The following is a 21,832-nucleotide window of genomic DNA, read 5'->3' as shown; positions in this document are numbered from 1 at the left end:
AGCCAGAATTTCAACAATTCAATGAAAAAAACATTGTAAAATGTATTATACACCCATACAGTTGATGATATCAATTTGTTATGAAACCGTTAATATTTTAGAAAAGATTTTACAAAAAAAACCGCAAAAACAAACTTTTTGCCGTGTGCACATCGAAAATTTAACCAAATTTAAATGATTTTTAAACTGCCCAAAGCATGCTAAAATAGTAGTTTATGCAACAAGTTGCATGAAAGGGATTTTTTCAGCACGAGTCGTACATTTATCCAACGAGGTTCACCAAGTTGGATAAATACGACGAGTGCTGAAAAAATCAAATTTTGCAACGAATTTTATACAACATTTTTTGCATTTCAGAAAAACACCCATTGAGTGAAATTATAAGGCAAATGTTTATGTATTTGGCAATAAATTGTTTGAATCAAAAAATGTTGAAAGTATTACTTTTCAAAACAAGTGCTGAAAAGTTCAACTTTTCGGCACCCATTTCAGTATTGCAAGTGTTGAAAAGTGTTGCTATTTCGTCGTTCAAGAAAGACTGGAAAAGTATTGCAAAATAGTAGTTTATGCAACAAGTTGCAAAAAGAGGATTTTTCAGCACGAGTCGTAAATTTATCCAACGAGGTTCACCGAGTTGAATAAATACGAAGAGTGCTGAAAAAAACAAGTTTTGCAACGAGTTCCATACAACATTTTTTGCAATTCCAAAAAACACACACTGTGAAATTTTATGTCAAATTTTCATGTATTTTGTCAATAAATTGTTTAAATCAAAAAAATGTTAAAAAAAAGTGTTGTTTTTCGAAACAAGTGTGGAAAAGTTCAACTTTTCAGCGCCTATTTGAGTGCTGAAAAGTAGAACTTTTCAGCATTTATTTTTAAAAGTGTTGCTATTCGATTCTGTTATTTTTGGTACAGAAAAGTAGGCTATTTCGTCGTTCAAGAATGACAGGAAAAGTAAGTAGTTTCACGACGAAATTGCAAAAATGATATTTTTTGCCCCCTGATTTTTCGTGCAAATTTGGAAAGGGTGACGAAAAATTTAATCAAAATGTGTACCAGCCTGAATAAAAGAATAAATTTTGTTCGCATTACCCAAAATGCTCAGATTGACTCCTGAACACGAAAATAATCTAAAAAATTAAGACAGTACAGGGTTAAATGAAAACGACAAAGTGTTATATAAAACTATTTTTTTATTCGAATAGAATAATCTTAACGTTGAAATTTTGTTGAATACTTCTGTAATGAAATTTCTAGATTTATTTCAATAAAAAATAATAAAATACAAAAAGTGTTTAATGTAGACTGCTTTCATTTTTTTCGGATTTTGACAATGTTTCTTTACCCACACGAAACTTCTAGTACAAGATTGATGATTAAATTTTTAGTCTGATTTTATATTAAAATTAATACGAATCAATTTCAAAGCTATTACAAAAATAAAAAGCCGAAAAAAAAATTATCGCAAAAAGCAAACAAAACAAACTTAATGTTTTCTGGAAAATTGATTCAGCATAATTAAGAAAACTTAAATTTTTTGGTGTCTTTCTGTAAGCTGTGAAACATGTCTAAACATGTTTTTTTTTCTTTTTTATTTTTTTCGCTTTATTAATCAATTGGTTAGAATTGGTATTGGAAGTCTCTAAAATTTGTTACAAATTAATGTATTTTCAGAAATGAAACCTTCAGACAATAAACTAAACAGAAAAACCAACACTTTAACTGATTATTGAAAAACCTAGAATTAAAACTATCAATACAATCCAGTTATAGAATATTCTGTATGATGGTGAACTGAGAACTTAATAAAAACTATTTTTGAAGTTGTTTTTGTTTGTAAAATTCTGGATTAAAAAAAATACCCGAAAATATTCACGGACGTGAATTCTTTTGAAGGTTTATTTTAAAATGATTTTATTTTTCATATATATTTCTGTTTCTGTTGTTTCAGTTTAAAATGACTTTTTGATCAAATATGTTAAAAAGTAAAGTGATTGAAACAATACAATGCTTATTTTAGTGTATTTGGATTCATTTTAACTCATTTAATAAACAGATTCAGTAGACAGATTTAAATATATTTCAATAAGCTTGATTTTTTTTTTGGGTAATTTATCAAAAGGACGTAACCTTGCTTGAAAAGCTTACGTTGTATTGAAAGTTTACTTAATATTTAGTTTCAAATAAGGAATCTTGGTTTTTCTCTATTTGATATATTTTCCCAGTTTTGAACTATTCATTAAAAATAAGGTAGTGAATAGAAAACAACCAAAACAAATATGCAAATTTGTCATTTTCTCAGCCCTGTCCCTCCCGCCATCCCGTAGTCAATGTGACGTTGATGGAATGGTGCTAAAGTTGAGGGCCTGCTCCCGGTCCCGGTCCTTTTCCCATTCGATCCCCTAATGGACCTCCAGAGATGGCTCCCGGGAAAGCTTTGCAACGGAACTCTCGTCCACCGCGTGCTCGACAGAAGAAAAAAAAACACGACAGAAAGAGAGAGGGAAAGGAAAGAGACTGATGATTGTCATAATCATAATGATAATGAATTTTGGTTTTATTTCACCGCGGACCAGCCCACCACCACCACGGGGCTCACTTTCCCCTTAAGGTTGTTGGGGTGGGGGTGTTGCGAAAGTACCAGTGTGTGTACGTTTGGGTTTTATTTTATTTTTCCATTAGCTTTATTCGGCCGGTTTGGCGTGTTATTTTCCCCGGGTTTTGGGTGGGAGGGTTTTCCACTATGTTGTGTTGCTTTTTTTTTTTCCTCCAACTTCCTCCTTCCGAGTCTCGGAAAAGCACTCTCTCCCCCCAGCATCCCATGCACAAACAAACATTCACTGCTTCGCAGTGAGATGAAAGGTAATAAAATCAACCCATAAGCCGGAAAAGCGCTCTTTTTCGCGTGACGCCTTTTCACGGGCGCGGTAATGAATTGCGTTAATCCAAACAACATCCCACTCTCGGGGGGGGAAAAACAAGATCAAGCTGTTGATTACGACTTTGGTGTAATTTGAAACAATACTCGCGAAAGGTTTTGAAAATTATGATACTTTGCCTGGGAGAGGTACGACAAGTTTTAATTAATTCTTCATAAATAAGTTGTTACGCTTTTTACGGCTCGGAGTTGGGCAATTTTTTTCGCGATTTCCGAGCAGGTGGAAGGTGTGAGTAAAATTCAAATTTGAATGGAGAAGAAAGCATAATCGAGAATTTTCAGAATGTTTTCAAACATTGCTTGCAAACATTGCATTTTGTGTTTACCCTGAATTGCAATTGATTCGAATAATGTCGTAACAAATTAAACTCACAATAAAATACGTGTTGACAACAAAAGGGATAAAACTTAAAACCTAAATTGTATTCGAGCAATTCGGATATTATTAAAGCAAAAAAAACACATTTTTTTAAAATAAAATTAAAAAAACCAACAAAAATTGAATTATGCTTTTGGTATAAACAAGAAAAAATCATTCAATAAATCAACTTTAAACAAAGTTCTAATATTTTCATCACCTCTGTCACAGAAACTATAAGAAAAAAGCAAGTCAAAGAAATACCACATCTCTAAAGAAGATGGAAGTAGGTATCAAAAATCATTGATTTGAAAATAAGAACTCCAAGAAAACTTTCTGTCTGATCTCAAAAAAATGTGATTCCGTCGTCTACTTTGGAGAGTTTTAAAATGAGTTATTCTTGATTAAATTGTTGACTTCTTTCGATGCTGTTATGTGTTTTTTTTAAAGAAGTTGATTGTAACCTTTTTGTAATTTATTTCTTTTCTTCAGATTATTTAAACAAATAAGGCGAAAAATGCGAAACTTTCATCTCGATTGAGAAGAAAAGTGTGTATGATTCTAGGAAAAATTTAATAGTTGCGAATTATTCTAGAAAAAAATCAAATTAATAATTGAAGAGCATATTCTGAACATTATCAATCGCAAAGCTCTTTTAAAAATGAAATATGTTTGATTTATTAGTATTTTTTAAATTTTTAAATAGCTGTTTATGTTTAGTTCCCATTTGGCAAAATTTAAAGACTTTTTTCACGGAAACGGCCAATTTGCCAGAAAAAATTATAAATTATTTGCAAATCAATTTGTAACTGTTTATAGGATATTCAATTAATTCAATTAATGTTGAATGAGATTTAAGATATAATAAAGACTTTGAAACACAAGAAATTTGAACACTTTTTTTTCATTTTTGCCTTGAACTAGAATGTAAGTGCTGAGCTTTTATTTCAGCTATTTCAAAATATACAAAGAAACCCTCCAAATAGCAAATAATAATTTATTATTTAGAAAAATTCTGAACATTATTTTTTAAGATTTCGCATCGAATTTGCCTTTCTAAATAATAAATTTTTTAATCGATTTCTCATTTTAAAAAAACTGATTTTTTTGCATATTTTTCAAGGGTGAACATTTTTTGAATCATTTTCCAGAGTATTCGAATTCGTTTTTGATCTATCAACAACTTTTAAAAACATGTTTTTTATATAAGAAATAGAATCCTTAAAAATTAGATCAAAATTTTGTACCTTGTAAAACTATTGTTATTGTAGAAGTGACAGAATGTCCAACAATAGAATTGTTTTTAGTTGAGTATTTTTGTGTAAATTTATATCATTTTTTATATATTTGGTGTACATTTAAGACTTGGCAACGATGCCAGTTTATTTAATGTACCGTCAGTGGGGGTGAATATTGGCCAAAAAACGATACACCACTCGTAATTTCTTAATAACAAAAACAATTCAATTAAAATCAAAAATCTTTGAAAGCAGAATTATTCTTGGATAGTTTACTAACACTTTTTTCAAAATATAGTGGAATTTGATGAACTCTACCTTAAATGCCAATCGTTTGAAAATAGACCCAATCTTACCCCTTACAGGGGGTGACATTGGGTCAAATGAAACTAAAAGTTAGCTCAAATACAACGATATGGTAAAAGCAAGTCATCCAACAGTGTTTTTTGTTCAAGGGAATCGTATTGACATGCTACAATGTTTGAAGTAGATATTTTCAAACGTTTGGTTAGTTTTCGAGCAATTTCAACAAAAATATTTTTCGAGAGCATTTTTGGCCAAAAACTTACCTCAACTTTAGACAGCTGCCAAAATAACAGGATTTGTTCTAGGAACGAGATTTTTTCAGCGAAGTCATCTTAAGATGTCCCCTACACAACCATTTTGACAGAATTTAATTTCATTGAGAAGAACCTGAGAAATTGTCAAATCAAGATCAAGATTTGTGTTACATCTGTATCATGTTGAATTCCTAGCCATAAAAAACCTTTTTAACAGCAGACTTTAGCATTTTGATCATATTAAAGAAAAATTCTATTACTAGGAGAACAGCATCTAATTCCAGCGTGCCTCTAATGTTGGCAGGTCAGAACTTTGACATTCAATTAAAGCTTATTAAAAGCGTTTTCAACTGAACTCGAGTGATAAATAGCTCAATAAGAAGTGAGCAAGCAAGTGTCTATCAATAGTTTTGCAAATTTAGTTGTTTAAATAGTAAAAATCAGCAAATTGGATGGAGTTAGGAGCGAGTGCTTAACCAGCCATACATACGAGAATTTCCCCTAAATTGAGATTTTTTTAAATATAATATTTTTTTAAAAATTCTGACTACCCCGGCAGGGCTACTTGGCAACCCTGTCTCAAGTTTTAAACATTTTAAAGATATTCTGGAAACACTGCTAAGATAAATTGATATTTTTAAACACAAAAAACTTGAAAAATAAGAATGGTCGAAAGTTTCTGCCTGATAGTACAATAGTTTTGATTTTTCTTTGATTTTGTCACTTTCACCTGCTGGGGCATTTATTGACGTCAAATTTCCACCAGTTTCCAGCACCGACACGAAATTAGTCTTATGATGATTATTTATCGTGTTTATGCACTCTAATTTGTACCAAAGTCGTCGTCGTCATTTCGTTTTGCGCTCGGCTTTTTTACGAGTGCGAAATAAAACACCTTTTATTTGCGTTCGCATTAATTTTTCCAGCATGTCGTCGCGTTTCACACCTTGGGCAGCAAAAAAAAGCTCACCAGGTTTTTGGTCGTCGGTGACGAACAAAACTTTTTATTGCCACCTCCTCCAATAAAAAGTGAACTTTTCGGTGGCGAGGTGTAAAAATAACCCGGGAAAAAAGTCGAACACGAGCCTGTCATAATAAAAGTAAAAATGTTCAGGATGAAGCAAGTTTTATTAGGAACTCGTGTCACAACATATAAACTGCAGTGTTCCGAGTAGCAAGGGGCCAAACGGGAAAAGGTTTTTCCTCCCGTGATGGTTCGCTCAAACCTTTTTTGGCCCACGTGGTGATCGAAACGAAATTGCTCGAATAAAAACCCCAACCCGGCAAAAGACGATTTCCACGGGCGAAGGCGATGCCAAATGGAGCAATTCAGGAGCAGCTCGAATCGTCCGGGTTGTTTTTTTTTTTTGCTGGCTCGTTTTGCCCACTTTTATGCTGAAGGATTAATGCCACCATAAAGAATATAAATATGACAGTTATGAAGGTTTTCTTCTTCGAATTTATACCGGATATATTTGTTTTTTTTTCGGCAACCCACCCCACAATGTGAGTGAAGAGGGAAAAGTGGAGTCTTTGTTTCGGAATTTATTGCAACATTCCGACGATGACGGTCCCGGGAATCGGACCCTTCCGGAACATGGGCGAAAAGGGATATCGGAAGCTGATCGGCAGGCGAGAAATTAATATTCTCAAGAAAGGGTACCGGAAACGAACTCAAACGATTCATTTCAAATTGGAATGAAATCAAGATTATTTTCGAATTTCAAAACATCTTCAGCAGTTTGTCAAAAAATAACAAACCTCTTCAACTCAACTTCATCAGAAACTATTTTTCATCATTCATAAATTAATGGTCCCCGTTTAAGCACATTTCCATGTACAGTTTTCCGGAAGTCATCACTTGAAAGGCAGTGCAGACCTCATCTAGCATCAAACTTCAGTTCAAAGCACTCATTGTGGATTTCTGGTGCGACCTCAGAGAGGGAAAATTGATAAACTTTTGCCCATTTCCCAGCTTTCCCTTCCTCCGTCAAATTTCCCTTATCAATTTTCCCGGGCAGCAGAATTGAACTGCAATCCCTTGGCTCGGCTCGTATTGAAACTGCAATAATTTTGCTTCCGTTTCGAACCTCAGTTCCGTTCGAACTAGAGCACATACAGAGATAGTTACGATTTCTACCAGCAAGATTTGTGCAATTAAATTTCAAACTTTAATTGGATGTAACTAAGTTAATTGAGCAGTATTATTGATTCAGGCGGAAAATTGCCAGCCGGTCCGACGTGAGCATCGGGTTTCCACCCCTCCCCCAGAGTTGCTCCAACTAACTAAATTTAGTATGTGTACGAGAGTGGTAGGTTGGAAACTTTGCGCCACGTGCCACATGCCTCGCTCGGAGGTGGATCATTAAGTACGAACTCTATGTGGACGTACTCTAGAAGTGGCTTCATCCCAGCTAGATCTCACCGATAAAGGATGAAAAAATAATAAATTCAGCTCTCCAACAAGGATCAGGTTGGTGTCGGAGCGGCACCACCGGAAGCAAGGACACAATTGTCCCCACCCCGTCCCCTCTAGATGCCTTCTCCGGGTCGCCTCCAAAATTGTCACTTATCAGGGGGCATAAATCAGGAGCCCACCACACACAAAGCAGAGAACATCAATTTATGCTCACTCTCTCTCGGTCTCGGCCTTATCGCGGCCGGAAGATCCGACAAACTCTCATTTTCGTCGTGGATTGTCGGAATGAGCCGAAAAACAGCTTAGGGCCCATTTGAGATCATAAATCCGATCCTTAATGCTGGCTGTGCTTTCCTATTTGTGGACCAACCCACGAGAGGATGTTGCGCGGGATTATGCTATTAGCAGATTTCGGAATGGCCCGCCGGAAGTGTCACCTATCTGCGCGAAACAATTGTTCTTTTGAGGTATGCGATGGCGCTTAGAAGATGGTCGAAAGTGTACTTTGGCGTCAATTTATTAGAAAGCAATCAATCTTTGCGATCGTTTGAGGGAATCTTTGACATCAATGCCGTTATGTGAGAGAGTCGTTAAAAATCAAACATTCATAGCCATAAATCGGCATTTTCAATTTATTCAAAAGTTTGTTTTGTCAAAATCCCCTTCCATCTTTGCTAAACTTTAAATAATTGACTCAATAATGTTTAATTATTTATGAGCTTTTCATTGCATCCATTTTCTTTGTAGAGAGAATACAATAACAGTATGATTAAACAGTGTACAAAAATATAGAAATGTTCAATTAACAGAATAAAAAAAACATTAGCTTTTGATGATTACACAACACATAACTTTTTTTAAAACAATAGTTATGCCTTTTGAATCTAGGAATAATTTAAAAAAATCGATGAAAAATTCAACGAAATAACAAAAAAAGTTATACTAATAAAAACAAGGTATAATTGAAAGGGAACCTCCATTTAAAACAAAACAAATTTCTTGCTGAAAATTTCTAAAATGTACAAAAGTAAACCCAATTTTTCTGAAAAATTTGGTGATTCTAACTTTTGAGTTCAATTATGTTTGAACAAAATGAATTGAATTAAAAAATCCAATTTATTTTTGTAAATTTAAGAATTCAAATATTTTTAAAGAATAAAACAAGCCTTCATAGCTGGAGTTTTTTAAGATCAAATATGTCTAAACACAACCTTCATTTTATGCTTTTGGGGGTGTTTGGGGTTTAGGGACACTTTAAAAAACATGAAAATTTTGTTTTTTTTACCATTTAAAAAAAATCTTGCTATTATTGAGGCTTAACTCGAGGGGAAGCATGAACATTGGAGTCCCCAGAAACACGTGCATTTTGAAAATATTATTGAAAAATTCAAGGTGCTCGTGTTTTCCGGGGAACTTAAACTTCATGCTTCCTCTCGAGTTGAGCATGCGCAGTCATTTTGGTTATTTTTTGTTGGTCAGTGTTAGGAATCGAAATTTAATTCAATTTTTCCATTGCTTTTTGTTCTGACTCTGTAAAACGTGTTTTAAAAATTATTTGAAGATATTTCAAGATATCTGAAAATATTTTTTAATATTTTTGAAGATATTTAAAAATATTTTAAAATATTTGAAGAAATTTGAAGATATTTGAAAATATTTGAAGATATTTGAAGATATTTGAAGATATTTGAAGATATTTGAAGATATTTGAAGATATTGAAGATATTTGAAGATATTTGAAGATATTTGAAGATATTTGAAGATATTTGAAGATATTTGAAGATATTTGAAGATATTTGAAGATATTTGAAGATATTTGAAGATATTTGAAGATATTTGAAGATATTTGAAGATATTTGAAGATATTTGAAGATATTTGAAGATATTTGAAGATATTTGAAGAAATTTGAAGATATTTGAAGATATTTGAAGATATTTGAAGATATTTAAAGATATTTGAAGATATTTGAAGATATTTGAAGATACTTGAAGGTATTTGAAAATGTTTGAAGATATTTGAAAATATTTGAAGATATTTGAATAATTTTGATGAAATCTGATAGGTGTTTGTAAATATATCAAGGTATTTTAAGATATTTGGAGATGCAGTCATGCCTCGGTTTAGCACAGGGGATGCAAAACCGTAGCGTGCATAATGCAAAAAAAATAAAGTGGCTTTGGATGACAGCTAGCCATTGTAATTACAGTTACATGAAAATTTTCTCAAAAATACGCATTTTTTCAGTTTTTTGAAAGTGCAATTTTTTACCTCAAAATATTTGTTATTGCAATATGGGTATCAAGTGATCGAGTTTTTCTCATTCATTTCGAATGTCAGACATTTTTTAAAAAACACTCCAAATTTTCAAAAAAAAAACTACGAATTTCGAAAAAATACCCAAAATTTCAGTTTTTGCAATATTGCTATCAAACTTTTGGGATTTTTTCATGCATTTCAAATGTTAAAACATTTTTTTTTATTATTCAAAATATTTACATTTAGTATTTTCGAAAAAATACTCAAAATTTAAGTTTTATGCAAAATGGAGATCGAATGATCGGAACTTTTTCATTCATTTGAAATGTAATAAAAAAATATTTTCGAAAAAATACTCCAAATTTCAGCTTTTCACAATATGGGTATCAAATCATCGGAATTTTTTTCATACATTTTGAATAATTACAACCTTTTTTGAAAATACTCAAAATTTTCAAAAACAACGATACCTAAAAAACACTCAAAATTTCAGTTGGGTAACAAATTATCGTAATTTATTCAAACATTTAGATTGTAACAAATTTTGAATCTTTGAAATTTTGATTTTTTTTTAAATACGTAGTTTTGTGAAAATTTTGAGTATTTTCAAAAAAAATTATAGCTTTCGAAATTTATTAAAATATTTCGATCATTTGATACCCATATTGTGAAAAACTGAAATTTTGAGCATTTTTGCAAAAATACGTTGTTTTGTGAAAAATTTGAGAATTTTCAAAAAATGGTGTGACAACTTTCGGAATGTATGAAAATTCACAATGTGATATTCAAAAAACTGAAATTTTGAGTTTTTTTAATGTAGTTTTGTGAAAATTTTGAGTATTTTCAAAAAAATATACTTTATTCTAAATGTATGAAAAAATCCCATATTGAAAAAAAAACTGAAACTTTGGGTATTTTTTTTTTTTGAAAATACGTAGTTTTGCGATTTTTTTAGTTTGTTTAAAAAATGTTGTTATTACTTTCGAAATGTATAAAAAAAACCGGTCATTTGATACCCATATTATGAATAAATTAAATTTTGAGTATTTTTTCAAAAATACGTAGTTTTGTGAAAAATGTGAGTATGTTCAAAAAAAAAAGTTATATATTACATTCGAAATGTATGAAAAATCCCGATTATTTGATATCCATAAAGCAGTAAAAAAAAATGGTATTTTTTCGAGAAACATTTCATTTTTAAAATACAGGAAAAATACGTATTTCTGGGAAAATATTCATGTTTATATTTAAGCACAATCGATAGCTGACATCATCTCGATTCCAAAACACTATAATTTTTAATGGTAAAATGATTTTTAATACGGTTCTAGGCAGCTGAACGAATCAAAACCGGGCAGTGCAAGTACTTGAATATATATTTGAAATAAGTTTGAAAGAATATCAACATATTAAAACCTATTTGTATACAATTCAACATTCTTGATCATTTGCAATTATTGACATGATTTTCAAAGTTCAATAACAACACCATAAATTCCCCAAACCTTCGTGCTAACAACATGTAACTAATAAACCAACCTCCTTTTCTCCTCCAACTCTCTCCTTTCAACAGGGTCGCTGCAATCGTGAGAAGCCCCCGTGCAAATACTTCCACCCGCCCCAACATCTCAAGGACCAGCTGCTGATCAACGGCCGGAACCATCTCGCCCTCAAGAACGCCATCATGCAGCAGATGGGCATCTCGCCCGGCCAACCGGTCCTGCCCGGCCAAGTTCCCGCAGTGGTAAGTTGCATGCCTGGCCGGAATTTGTGGACTTTTTTTCGTTCATTTTGTGTATTTTGTTGTTTTTTTTCTGAAAGAATTAAGAAAGAAGGAGGAAAACTTGACTAAACCCCCCCAGTTGAGGAAAAGCTCCCCCTTAAATTAGGCAGATCAACAAAAACAACAACTCAACTAGTCGAAAAAAGAGGAGTTGAAAAAAAACAGACGAAACTCTTTAGTAGCCAAGCAAACCTTTCCCCGCGGGCAAAGAACAATAGCCGCGATGGGGGAGGGAAAAACAGAGTAATTAAGTTTCGTACTGGTTTTCCTTCGTCATGAGTTTTCTCTCTTGGTTTCGTTGTTTTTGTGTATGTTTCTTTTCCCGGAAAATCACGATCCCAACTCTTTTTTTTTCTCTCTCCGTGATTTTCATCTAATTTTCCGTATTGTTTTCCCCCCTTTTTCAATGATTGTTGCGCTTTTTAGCAGTTTTTTACCTTGTTTTTCTTTTCATTTAAAAGTTTTTCTTTTTCTTTTCGATTCATTGACGAGCCTAACCACACACACACACACACAACGGCGCAGAAACCCCTTAATTTCCGCCCAACCAACGAATCTTGCTGCTCTTTCGCTGGCTGTCTGATGTGTCCTCTTGAGTTTCCCGCGCGCGCGCGCGCCCTCTGCCAACAACGCCTCAATTAAGCAAGAAAACTCCGCAAATTAAAGAGTCCTCAAAGCGTCGTCGTTTGGGAAATTCTGCCTGCGAATACTTCAAGTGCGAGGTCTCTCGAGAAAATTTTCTGCGGGTGCACAATTAAAAGTTGATGTCCACTTAAAACAAGAGGCAACGGAAAAATCGAGGAAACAATTGTGGAAAAGTTTGGTCGCCTCTTGAAAGGGGAAAACTCGGACCAGGTGGAAACGGCAGCCAGTCAACACCTGGACGTTTTTTGACACTTCAGTCTGTCGACGTGGCACACACTTGGGAGGCTTTTCACCAGGGGAAAAGGGGATTTTGACGACTTGATGAGTTTATTGCAGGAAAAGGGTTGTAATTGGAGAGTATCGACAAAAGATGGATAAAATATAAATAGTGTTCAATAAACTATTAATTTGATTCCAATTGGAACTTAACCTTTCATGAAAGTTTGTTCAGAGGAATAATTTTTTTTTTGCATTTTTACAAGTTTAATTTAAAACGTCAATTCCATGTACAAGTTGAGCCCACCGCTCTCAATTTGTTGCGATTTTTTTCAAACTTTTTTTGTTAATAAGAGTTATACTGGAAAGAATTACAATACATTTTCCTACTTTTTTAAGAACGCGTGAGGATTGTATTAAATATTTTGAATTTTTGGTGGAATTATAGGATAGGATAGTTGAAAATATTTGAAGATATTTGAAGATATTTGATGAAATCTGATAGGTGTTTGTAAATATATCAAGGTATTTTAAGATATTTGGAGATGCAGTCATGCCTCGGTTTAGCACAGGGGATGCAAAACTGAAGCGTGCATAATGCAAAAAATTAAAGTGTTTTAGAATCGGGATGATGGCAGCTATCCATTGTAATTACAGTTACATGAAAATTTTCTCAAAAATACGCATTTTTTCAGTATTTTGAAAATGCAATTTTTTACTCTGAAAAATCCTCAAAATATTTGTTATTGCAATATGGGTATCAAATGATCGAGTTTTTCTCATTCATTTCAAATGTCAGACATTTTTAAAAAAACACTCCAAATTTTCAAAAAAAAAAACCTTCAAATTTCGTAAAAATACCCAAAAATTAAAAAAAAAATATTAAAATTGAAATAAAAAGCCAAAGTCTCAACATTTGAATGCAAAAATTGTTTTAAAATGCATTTTGCACTAGTTCAGTTGTTTTACAATCATTAGTTTTCAAAAAAAGTAAGATTTGACGACAACAAAAAAAATTAGCGATAAAAAACTTTTTGCGATACTAAACATCGATAATTTTCCAAAATTCAAAAGATGTTTGAATCAACCCAAACATGCTTAAAATGATTATAAACGCAGGAGAATGCATTTTAAATCAATTCCAGCTAATTGCACCTAAATTTCTATTGAAATTTTAAACTTTTTTGAAACAATATTTTTTGTTCCCTGATTTCCCACCCCCTCAAGTTGGGGGGAGGGGGGGGGGGGTGGCAAAACATTCAACAAAATTGGTACCAGCCTAAGAGTACATAAGATATAGAGATTGAGACAACATTTTATAACGTTTGCTTATGCATTTCTTATCAAATAAATTTCGAATTTCGACATTTGGGGCCACAGCCCGGAAAAAGACGTAATTTAATCCAATAAATTCATTACTTTTTGCCAATGATTAAAGCATTTAGTAATACTTTTTGCCCAAAAAATATGGAAGTTGGGCTTGAAATGTGTAGCTAAATATTTTTCTGATTTAATTCTGCATTTTTTTAACAAAGCTCACAAAAAATCATTCAATAATGGTTTCACAAATAAGAAATCAAGAAAACAGTATGTAATGTAAAAAAGCTTGAGAGCTGTTTTTAAAATTTCATTTATTGTTGTCTGACCCTGTTAAAAAAATATGTTCAACGTTTTTTTATTTTTAATAATAACTAGTTTGTGAATTAGAAAAAGTGAGTTAGAAAAGACAGTGATTCAAAAAAGACATTTTTGGTTTCTCAAAACAACTTAAAATAAAGAATTAATCTTATAAACTACACATGTTTCAGTGAATGAAATTTTTGATGGTTTTGTATTTTTTTAAATCCAAGATCATTAAAAAAATGTATGAACAATTGGTTTTGTCAATTCTTCAAAAACAGAATTACACATTCCAGCCACTAACAACTAAAATCCAACAATTAAACTTTTAAGAAATTATCGGATTATATCAATATTTTTTTTTTTAATTTTTAACACCAAGCTTTACTTTTGAAAAGATTTACAAATAGATAATTTTCCTAGATTTAGAGAGTAGGGGAAATATGCCCTTTCTAATCAAACACATATCTTCGTTTACTGGCCAAAAAGATCAAATTGAATGCACTTTTGATCATATTTTCTATTTTGCACCATCAAAAAAACAAACGCGCCAAGTCTTTTGACGTTTTAATTTTGACGACCCATTCTAATCGAACAAAGGGTGGCCACCAACACCACCAGCAGCGCCTGTTGGAGTGAGCCAGTGATGCCAGGAAACTTTTGCTATAAATGCCACTTTTCGTGAGTGTTCGTTTGAAATTTCATCAATGTTGACAGCACTAAACAGATCCAAAAGTGCGCTGGAAGTAAAAAACAAACTATGCTGAAAAATGGGCGTGGCCCAATGCATTCTCGGTTGATTAGAATACATTTTGGAAGTATTTTTTTAAATGCTTGTAAAAGGAATAGAATAACATTTAGTAAAAGTGAAAATAAACAGAAATGTTCACAAAAAATGCTCTACTCGTTGGTGTACTTGGTTTTAGTAAATTTCAAGGAACACTCCAGATTTTCCAGCATCATTCAAACACGATCGCTTATTAGGCTTAAAATGGGTATATTTCCCCTACATCGTTATATAACATTTTGAAAATATAAAAAAAGATTTCCGAAAAGTTTAATTATTGGGTCCAGAAAATCGGACTGGTTTTACAAGGAAAAAAAATTTTTTTTCAGAAAGTTTTTTTTCCAAAAATTACGAACAATTTGTACAATAACAAAAAAATATTAAAAACAAGAAATTATTTTGAAAATTTGTACATTCGCAGATTGACTACAGTCCAATTTTTACCTTGCAGTTCATCACCCTTCACCGTCACAACTCTTCATTAAATTCCAGGACACTTCACCAACAACAATGGTCCCCAAGGTTTCCCTTCATTGACTAGCTCCGCAGTAATAATGAATGACGTGCCGCGCACTTGCTTCTGCTGCACTTTCCAGCGCCACGTCAACTTTAGTTCCCCAAACACCTCCAGGGCGTTGAGTTGTTTCGAAATTGTCGTCCCCGTCACCAAATCTGTCGTCCCTCTTGTCAAAGTTTTTAAATTAACTTTTTTTCTCACTCTCATCCTTATTTTTCCCCCCATTTCTCCTTTGATAAGTGGAGTTGAGAATTGTGGGCAAACTCCTCCAAATCCAAGTGCTTCCGCACTCCCAGCCAAGTTCGGCCTGTGTTAAACCTTAGCCGGGACATCAACCAGCGAGCACCCGAGGAATTTGCGGTCTTGGATGCCCTTTAGCGTTGAGGGTCGCCCCTTAACAGGCTTGTTGGCACTTTTTGAGTTTGAGTTCTCGCGCGCTGGAGGTGAGAAAAGTGTTGTTATTATTTAGCATGCAATTGCATTTCCGCCAGCTCGTCCCGCCGCGCGTTAAACGGCTCCCATTACTGGAAAATAATGGGCGGTTGAAAAGCTTGAGCTCCTTAATCTAGAACAGAGGACGGGGGCGCACTCCACAGAAGAACGACAAAAAGCCTGCAGCTATTGCTAAGGTAGTGAAGAGCTTTACCTCTCCCCTCCTCTCAGGAAGGACTCCGGAAGGAAGGATGCAGTTACTAGTGATGTTGCACAGCTGCTGCTTTTTTCGTTTTGAGGATTTTGCCCGGAGGAAAAGAACCGCGCCGTGATTTTATAATTGAAGAGATGCCACGCTTTCTGGTTGAGTGCCCTGGGTAGAAGGAAAGACTGCCGCTTCTTGGAAACACTTTGCGCGCTTGAATAAGCTGCTTGGAGGATTATTCTCTCTAGGAACTCGACGCCAGTTTAATGGATTTTGTATTGTTGCTTATTTTGTAGGCTATTGTGAATAATTTATTGTTTTATTCAAATATCACATCGAAAATAAAAAAAATAATTGAACAAAACTAAATTTAGCAATCAGTGGTTGAGATCTTATAAAAATGTATCCATTTAAGAAGAGATGGATTTGGATATCATTTCCAACCCAATTTACAACGTCTGACATTGACTAGTACAATAAGTTGCACATAAGTCTCGAATATCCTAATAGTGTTGCCAGACAATCAAATCTCTTAACTTTTAGAAAAAGTTTATCAAATTCTTTGGCAACACTGATTCCGGAAAATATTTTCTTTATTTGTTTCATGGGTTATCCTCCGCTTACTTCTATTCGATTTCCATTAAACTTTGCTCTAAGGGGTAGTTTTGATTTTAGTTAAAACTTCCAAAACTTCATAATTATAACTTGAAATCCCTTATGTTTATGCATCAAAATTGTTGTTTTTGCTGATCTTCAACTTTGTAGAACATTGATATACACTAAACAGTACCCCCTAATTTGAAAATAAAAAAAAATGTTCCAATTGATCGAAAAAATACTTGTCTCGGTTATCACAGATTCAAAAAGAACATTAAAATTCCCATGAAATAACATGTCTCACGATTTTTAACAGTTGAGTAAAACGAAATGGCAGCGATTTCAAAACTACTTTTTATACGCCAAATTGTGCGTAAAATTTCACACAAAAGTCTTTTACAATCTCCTCACGATTTCGAGCTACACATTGCTGAAAACTTGTCTTAGTACACCCAAACGAAAAATATATCTCAAAATCTGCAACAGTGGATTTGCTGCAAAAAATGTTATATTTTATTACATTTTTTGCAGCAAGCCCATAGATCATTTTTGCCCGCGTGTAAACACGTCAGCGATCTGCAGTTCTCACCAACACCTAGAATGCTGGCGCGTCCCCGAGCAACACTCTAGAGAGAACATTATGTTCGCGCTCTGTCCCTCACCATTCATCAAGCGTCCATAGCGCGGTGGTAGCGTGTCGGATCAGCAACCTAGTAGTTGATGGTTCAATCCTCGTTCTGTTAAAAAAAAAATTTCTGCAATACAATAAATCTGCTGTCGGTAATGTCGATAATTGCCGGTAACGGGCAAAAATGTCATGCCCCTATATCGCAAAAAATGCATGAGGACAGTTTTCATGCAGATTCTGATATACTTTCATGCCGCCATGTATCACAATCATGCGACCGCCGGTTGGGTGTAAAAATCCAGCAAAATGAAAGGGGTCGTTCCGCCGTGACGAAAAATGGACCTCGGAATCGTAATCAGGGACCAAAATCACCTCTAAGAGCAAAGTTTCACAGAAATCGAAGAGGGGTTGGAGCAACTTTTTCCGATTTCGTGTGAGTAGACGGAGAATTACCTGCGTTTGACGTTATAAAATAGTGTTGCCAGAAATATTTTTTTTCTGCCTTGAATTTATTTTCAAATATCTTTTCTACACTAAACAGTCAAATGATTTTGGATGAAATTGTTCAATAAGTAATTGCAACCTAAAAAAGTTTGGAAATTTCCACCAATACACAGTATCTTATAAGGGATCATCCATAAACCACGTGGACACCTTAAGAGGGAGGGGGAGCGTAGGCAATTGTCCAAACGCCATACAAAAAAGATTTCATTTGTATGGACATTGTCTACGATGGGGGAGAGGGTTGAGATTTCCACGTGGTTTGTGGATGGTCCCTAACAGTATTGCCAAATATTTAAAAAATGTGACAAATTGATAAAAACTTCAAATAAAAATTCAACGATGACTGAATTTTTTTTTCAAATTTCACTTATGTATTATTATCACACGACACTGTTGACAGATATGCAAACTTTATGACTTACTGGATATATTTTAACAAAAACAAGTGGTTTTGGAAATGTAATAAAACCAAATTCTGCTTCTAAAGCAATGAAAATTCCGCCATATTCAGGATATTTCATTTCAACAAATTTAAAACATCACCTTCACTTTTACTTTGGCAGTTCTCGAGTTGTTTTGGCAGTGTTGCCAACTTTCCAATTTAAATACAACACGTTTTATTGCAATTACAACCCTTTTTGTACGTGACAAATTTAAATAGACAAGAAATCAACATATTTTTTCTCAATAGAATTGAATGTCCTCACACGTAGAAATTCAGCTGTCAGACATTAGAATTACTGAACTAAGAATCGCCAATTTAAAAAAAACTCATAATTCGATTTTCATGGTTTTCAAATTGGGTTTTCAGAAATGCTTTCATTCAAAGAAGGAATTTCCATATGAAATTATTAGTCAAAGATTAAGGTAAATATTTTTTTCTTTGAAAAAGGAGTACCCCGTTTTCGCTTCAGAGCAACCATAATATATTTCAAATACATGTTTCTTTACCAAGCCTAACTTGCTTCAGTCTCACCTGCCAATATACTGATTCTACTGTAGGCAAACCAAGCTTGTTTCAATACTTTAGTTCAAACCGTTTCGTTTAGTAATTCCTCATAATTTATTTAACCAAAAAAAAAAAACAGAAAGTAACACAAAAAAAATATCTCAAAAACTCAAAACACCCCGCGGTTGCTAAACATTCAAACGTGTCTTCCCCCACCCCCTCTCCGCCCAACGATGTGCGCGGTCCAGAACGGAGCGACCACCGCGGTGCCGGCCACGGCCATCGGAATCCCGCCGGCCACGGCCGCCGCCCTAGGGTTCACGATCGCCTGGGGAACCGCCGGGGCCGCCACCCACCATCACCATCCACCACCGCCGTACACGACGTACGTCGTGAGTCACGGTGGCCACGGAACTCCCGGAACCGGCGGTGGCGGCGGCGGCGCTGGCCAGATTATGAACGGCCACTGCAGTCCGATCACGGCCGGAAGTCCGACGACCAGCTCCTGCCAGAGTCAGTCCAATCAGTCGTGCAACAGCCAGAACACCTGCCATACGTCCACCACTACCAACACAAACCATAACAATAACAACAACAACCACATCAGCGTTAATAACAACAGCCCCGGAAGCACCTGCAAAGTAATTACTAACCACTTTTCAATCCCAGTTATCCGAATCTCTGCTACCTGCTCCCCCTTCTTCCAACTCTTACTATCTCTCTCTCTCTCTCTCTCTTTGTGTATGGATCTTCAGCGCTACCATTTTGGTTAACTTATTTTTACTCATAAAGTCTTTCGTTTTTTTGTAAGTGTGTGTTGCCTTTTTGTTCACTGCCTGACGAGATTTCAGAGAAATCCGGCAGCACTGCTTTTGGCAGATCGCGAATGACACCTTGCATTACCTTGATCACGATCAAGGTCAATCAACCAGAAGGTAATGTAACGTCACATGCATGAACTGTCAAACGCAGTGTTGTCAGTATTTACTGAAAGTCCAATTTAGATTCTTTTTAGTCTTATTTTTGCTGAAATTTTTGATTTTTAAAAACAAACACCTTTAAAAACAACGCGGTTTTGTAGAGCCCAAGGAATGCGCGTGTGTGTGCCCCCTCGATGTGTACAAGCTTTGCCGATGCCAAGTCTCGCCAAGATCTTCCGAGTGTCGTAGTAGTTGGAATTGCTTTGCCCTGCCAAGGTTGAAACGGTTTCCGCCATGTCTGCCTGTCATTCGAAACGTTCGCATCCCCTTGTGTGATTTTCCGTATTTTTTTCGTTTGTTTTTGCCTGGCCCAACTTTTTTCCGTGTAGACTCGGTGCTCTCTTCCAAGCTAAATTTGCTTAGATCAATAGTTGCCGTCAAGAGGGTGCACTTTGAGGTGCGCACATAAAATTTATGGTAATTTCCGTCCCGTTGTTAGTTTTCATGACCTGAACTTAGAAAACCCAACAAAAAAAAGAGAAAAAATACACTTTGGTTTTATTTTTGCCACTTTAGTTCGTCACTGTGAGTGCGCGCGTGTGTGGGTGCCTTTCTGTGTGTGTGTGGCCAGAGCTTTTCCCTTTTTTTTTGATTTGATTTTTCCATTCTTTTTTCGTATTCTGCGGCCATCAAATAAGAATTGCTTGAAAACCAACAAAAAAAGAATAGACTGGGGAAGCCAACCTCCAAACTAGAAAGCCAGCCCGAAGAGCTTAATTGCATTTTTATGTTAATGTTAAACCGCAATTTCCCACCACATTAGAAGAAAAAATGAGAAAAGATGGAACCACTGCCAAATGCAGTGACCATAACGTTAGCGGGAAATATAGAATTGAGGGGACGAGGTCACTTTCGGTCTTGCTGCTGCTTTTGATGGTGGTTTTTTAAATGAAAGAAAGTTCATTTTAGAAACTCATTTGCAATAAAATCAAACAAATAAATCGAATTGATCAAATGATTCAAATGATTCAAATGATTCAAATGATTCAAATGATTCAAATGATTCAAATGATTCAAATGATTCAAATAATTCAAATGATTCAAATGATTCAAATGATTCAAATGATTCAAATGATTCAAATGATTCAAATGATTCAAATGATTCAAATGATTCAAATGATTCAAATGATTCAAATGATTCAAATGATTCAAATGATTCAAATGATTCAAATGATTCAAATGATTCAAATGATTCAAATGATTCAAATGATTCAAATGATTCAAATGATTCAAATGATTCAAATGATTCAAATAATTCAAATGATTCAAATGATTCAAATGATTCAAATGATTCAAATGATTCAAATGATTCAAATGATTCAAATGATTCAAATGATTCAAATGATTCAAATGATTCAAATGATTCAAATGATTCAAATGATTCAAATGATTCAAATGATTCAAATGATTCAAATGAATCAATGTCGACTTCAAAAACAAAATTTAAAAAAAATCAACTTGAATTGCTGCAGCAAGAACGACTTGTGACCTCTTCAACGAACTAGAAAATCCCGGAAAAATCCGCCCATATTCTTATGATAATCGTCCCCCTTCTCTTTTCTCTCTCTCTCTCCCTCCAACCGACACAGGCAACCAACCCGTACCTGGCCAGCATGCCAGCCAGCACGTACAGCCCGTACTTCCCGCCGGGGCACCTGATGCCGACGCTGCTCGGGCCCGCCGATCCGTCCCAGCTGGGCCCCGTCGTCCAGCAGGCCGTCGTGCCCCAGGCCCAGCAGAAGATTCCCCGCTCGGACAGGCTCGAGGTAAGACGGTCCCCGCGTCCAGAACTTTCGTGTTTGGGAACTGGAACGCACCCCTAAAGACTCCCCCCAACAACAACAAAAAATACCCCCTTTAAAATTGAACTGCCCCCCCATGTTTTTTGCCTTAGAAACGTTATATAGTATTCTACCTTTACCTCTCTGTGTCTGTCTGTCTTTTCCCAATAAAAATAATGCAACAAAAAAAACAATAAAACGAACAATAATGCTTGTCGTTTTATTCTGTTAATTGTTTAAATATTTACCTATTGAACGAACGCTTTATCTGTACAGAATTAAAAGTTTTCGCACCTCACTACCTTTTTTTGTTTTTTTTTTTAAGTTTTACTTACTCTCTATAAATATGATTACCAAATATATATATGTACATTACCCTACTTTTTCCTGTTCTTCTGGATTGATACTCTTTAAC

At 34.6% G+C, this 21,832-nt stretch overlaps 1 protein-coding gene across 8 annotated transcripts in view; it reads left to right on the top strand.

Moving 5' to 3' along the window:
- The window catches only part of LOC120417562 (protein muscleblind), a 526,440-nt gene that overhangs the window by 464,867 nt on the left and 39,741 nt on the right, over positions 1–21,832 (top strand). For 5 of the 8 annotated variants that reach the window (XR_008212114.1, XR_008212116.1, XM_052708166.1 and 2 more), the window contains exons 3-4: positions 11,347–11,517; positions 21,226–21,402. Coding sequence is in view for 5 of the 8 variants with exons in the window: in XM_052708166.1 (XP_052564126.1) it covers positions 11,347–11,517; positions 21,226–21,402 (348 nt within the window). In the remaining 3 variants the exon portion in view is untranslated. Of the gene's footprint in view, positions 1–11,346; positions 11,518–15,581; positions 15,606–18,904; positions 19,298–21,225; positions 21,403–21,832 lie in introns of those variants that run through there. The other 3 variants (XM_052708165.1, XM_052708169.1, XR_008212115.1) reach the window with 3 other exon arrangements.

The sequence above is a fragment of the Culex pipiens genome, chromosome 2, assembly GCF_016801865.2.
Source record: "Culex pipiens pallens isolate TS chromosome 2, TS_CPP_V2, whole genome shotgun sequence".
Classification (NCBI taxonomy): domain Eukaryota; kingdom Metazoa; phylum Arthropoda; class Insecta; order Diptera; family Culicidae; genus Culex; species Culex pipiens.
This window is presented reverse-complemented; position numbering and strand designations above follow the sequence as displayed.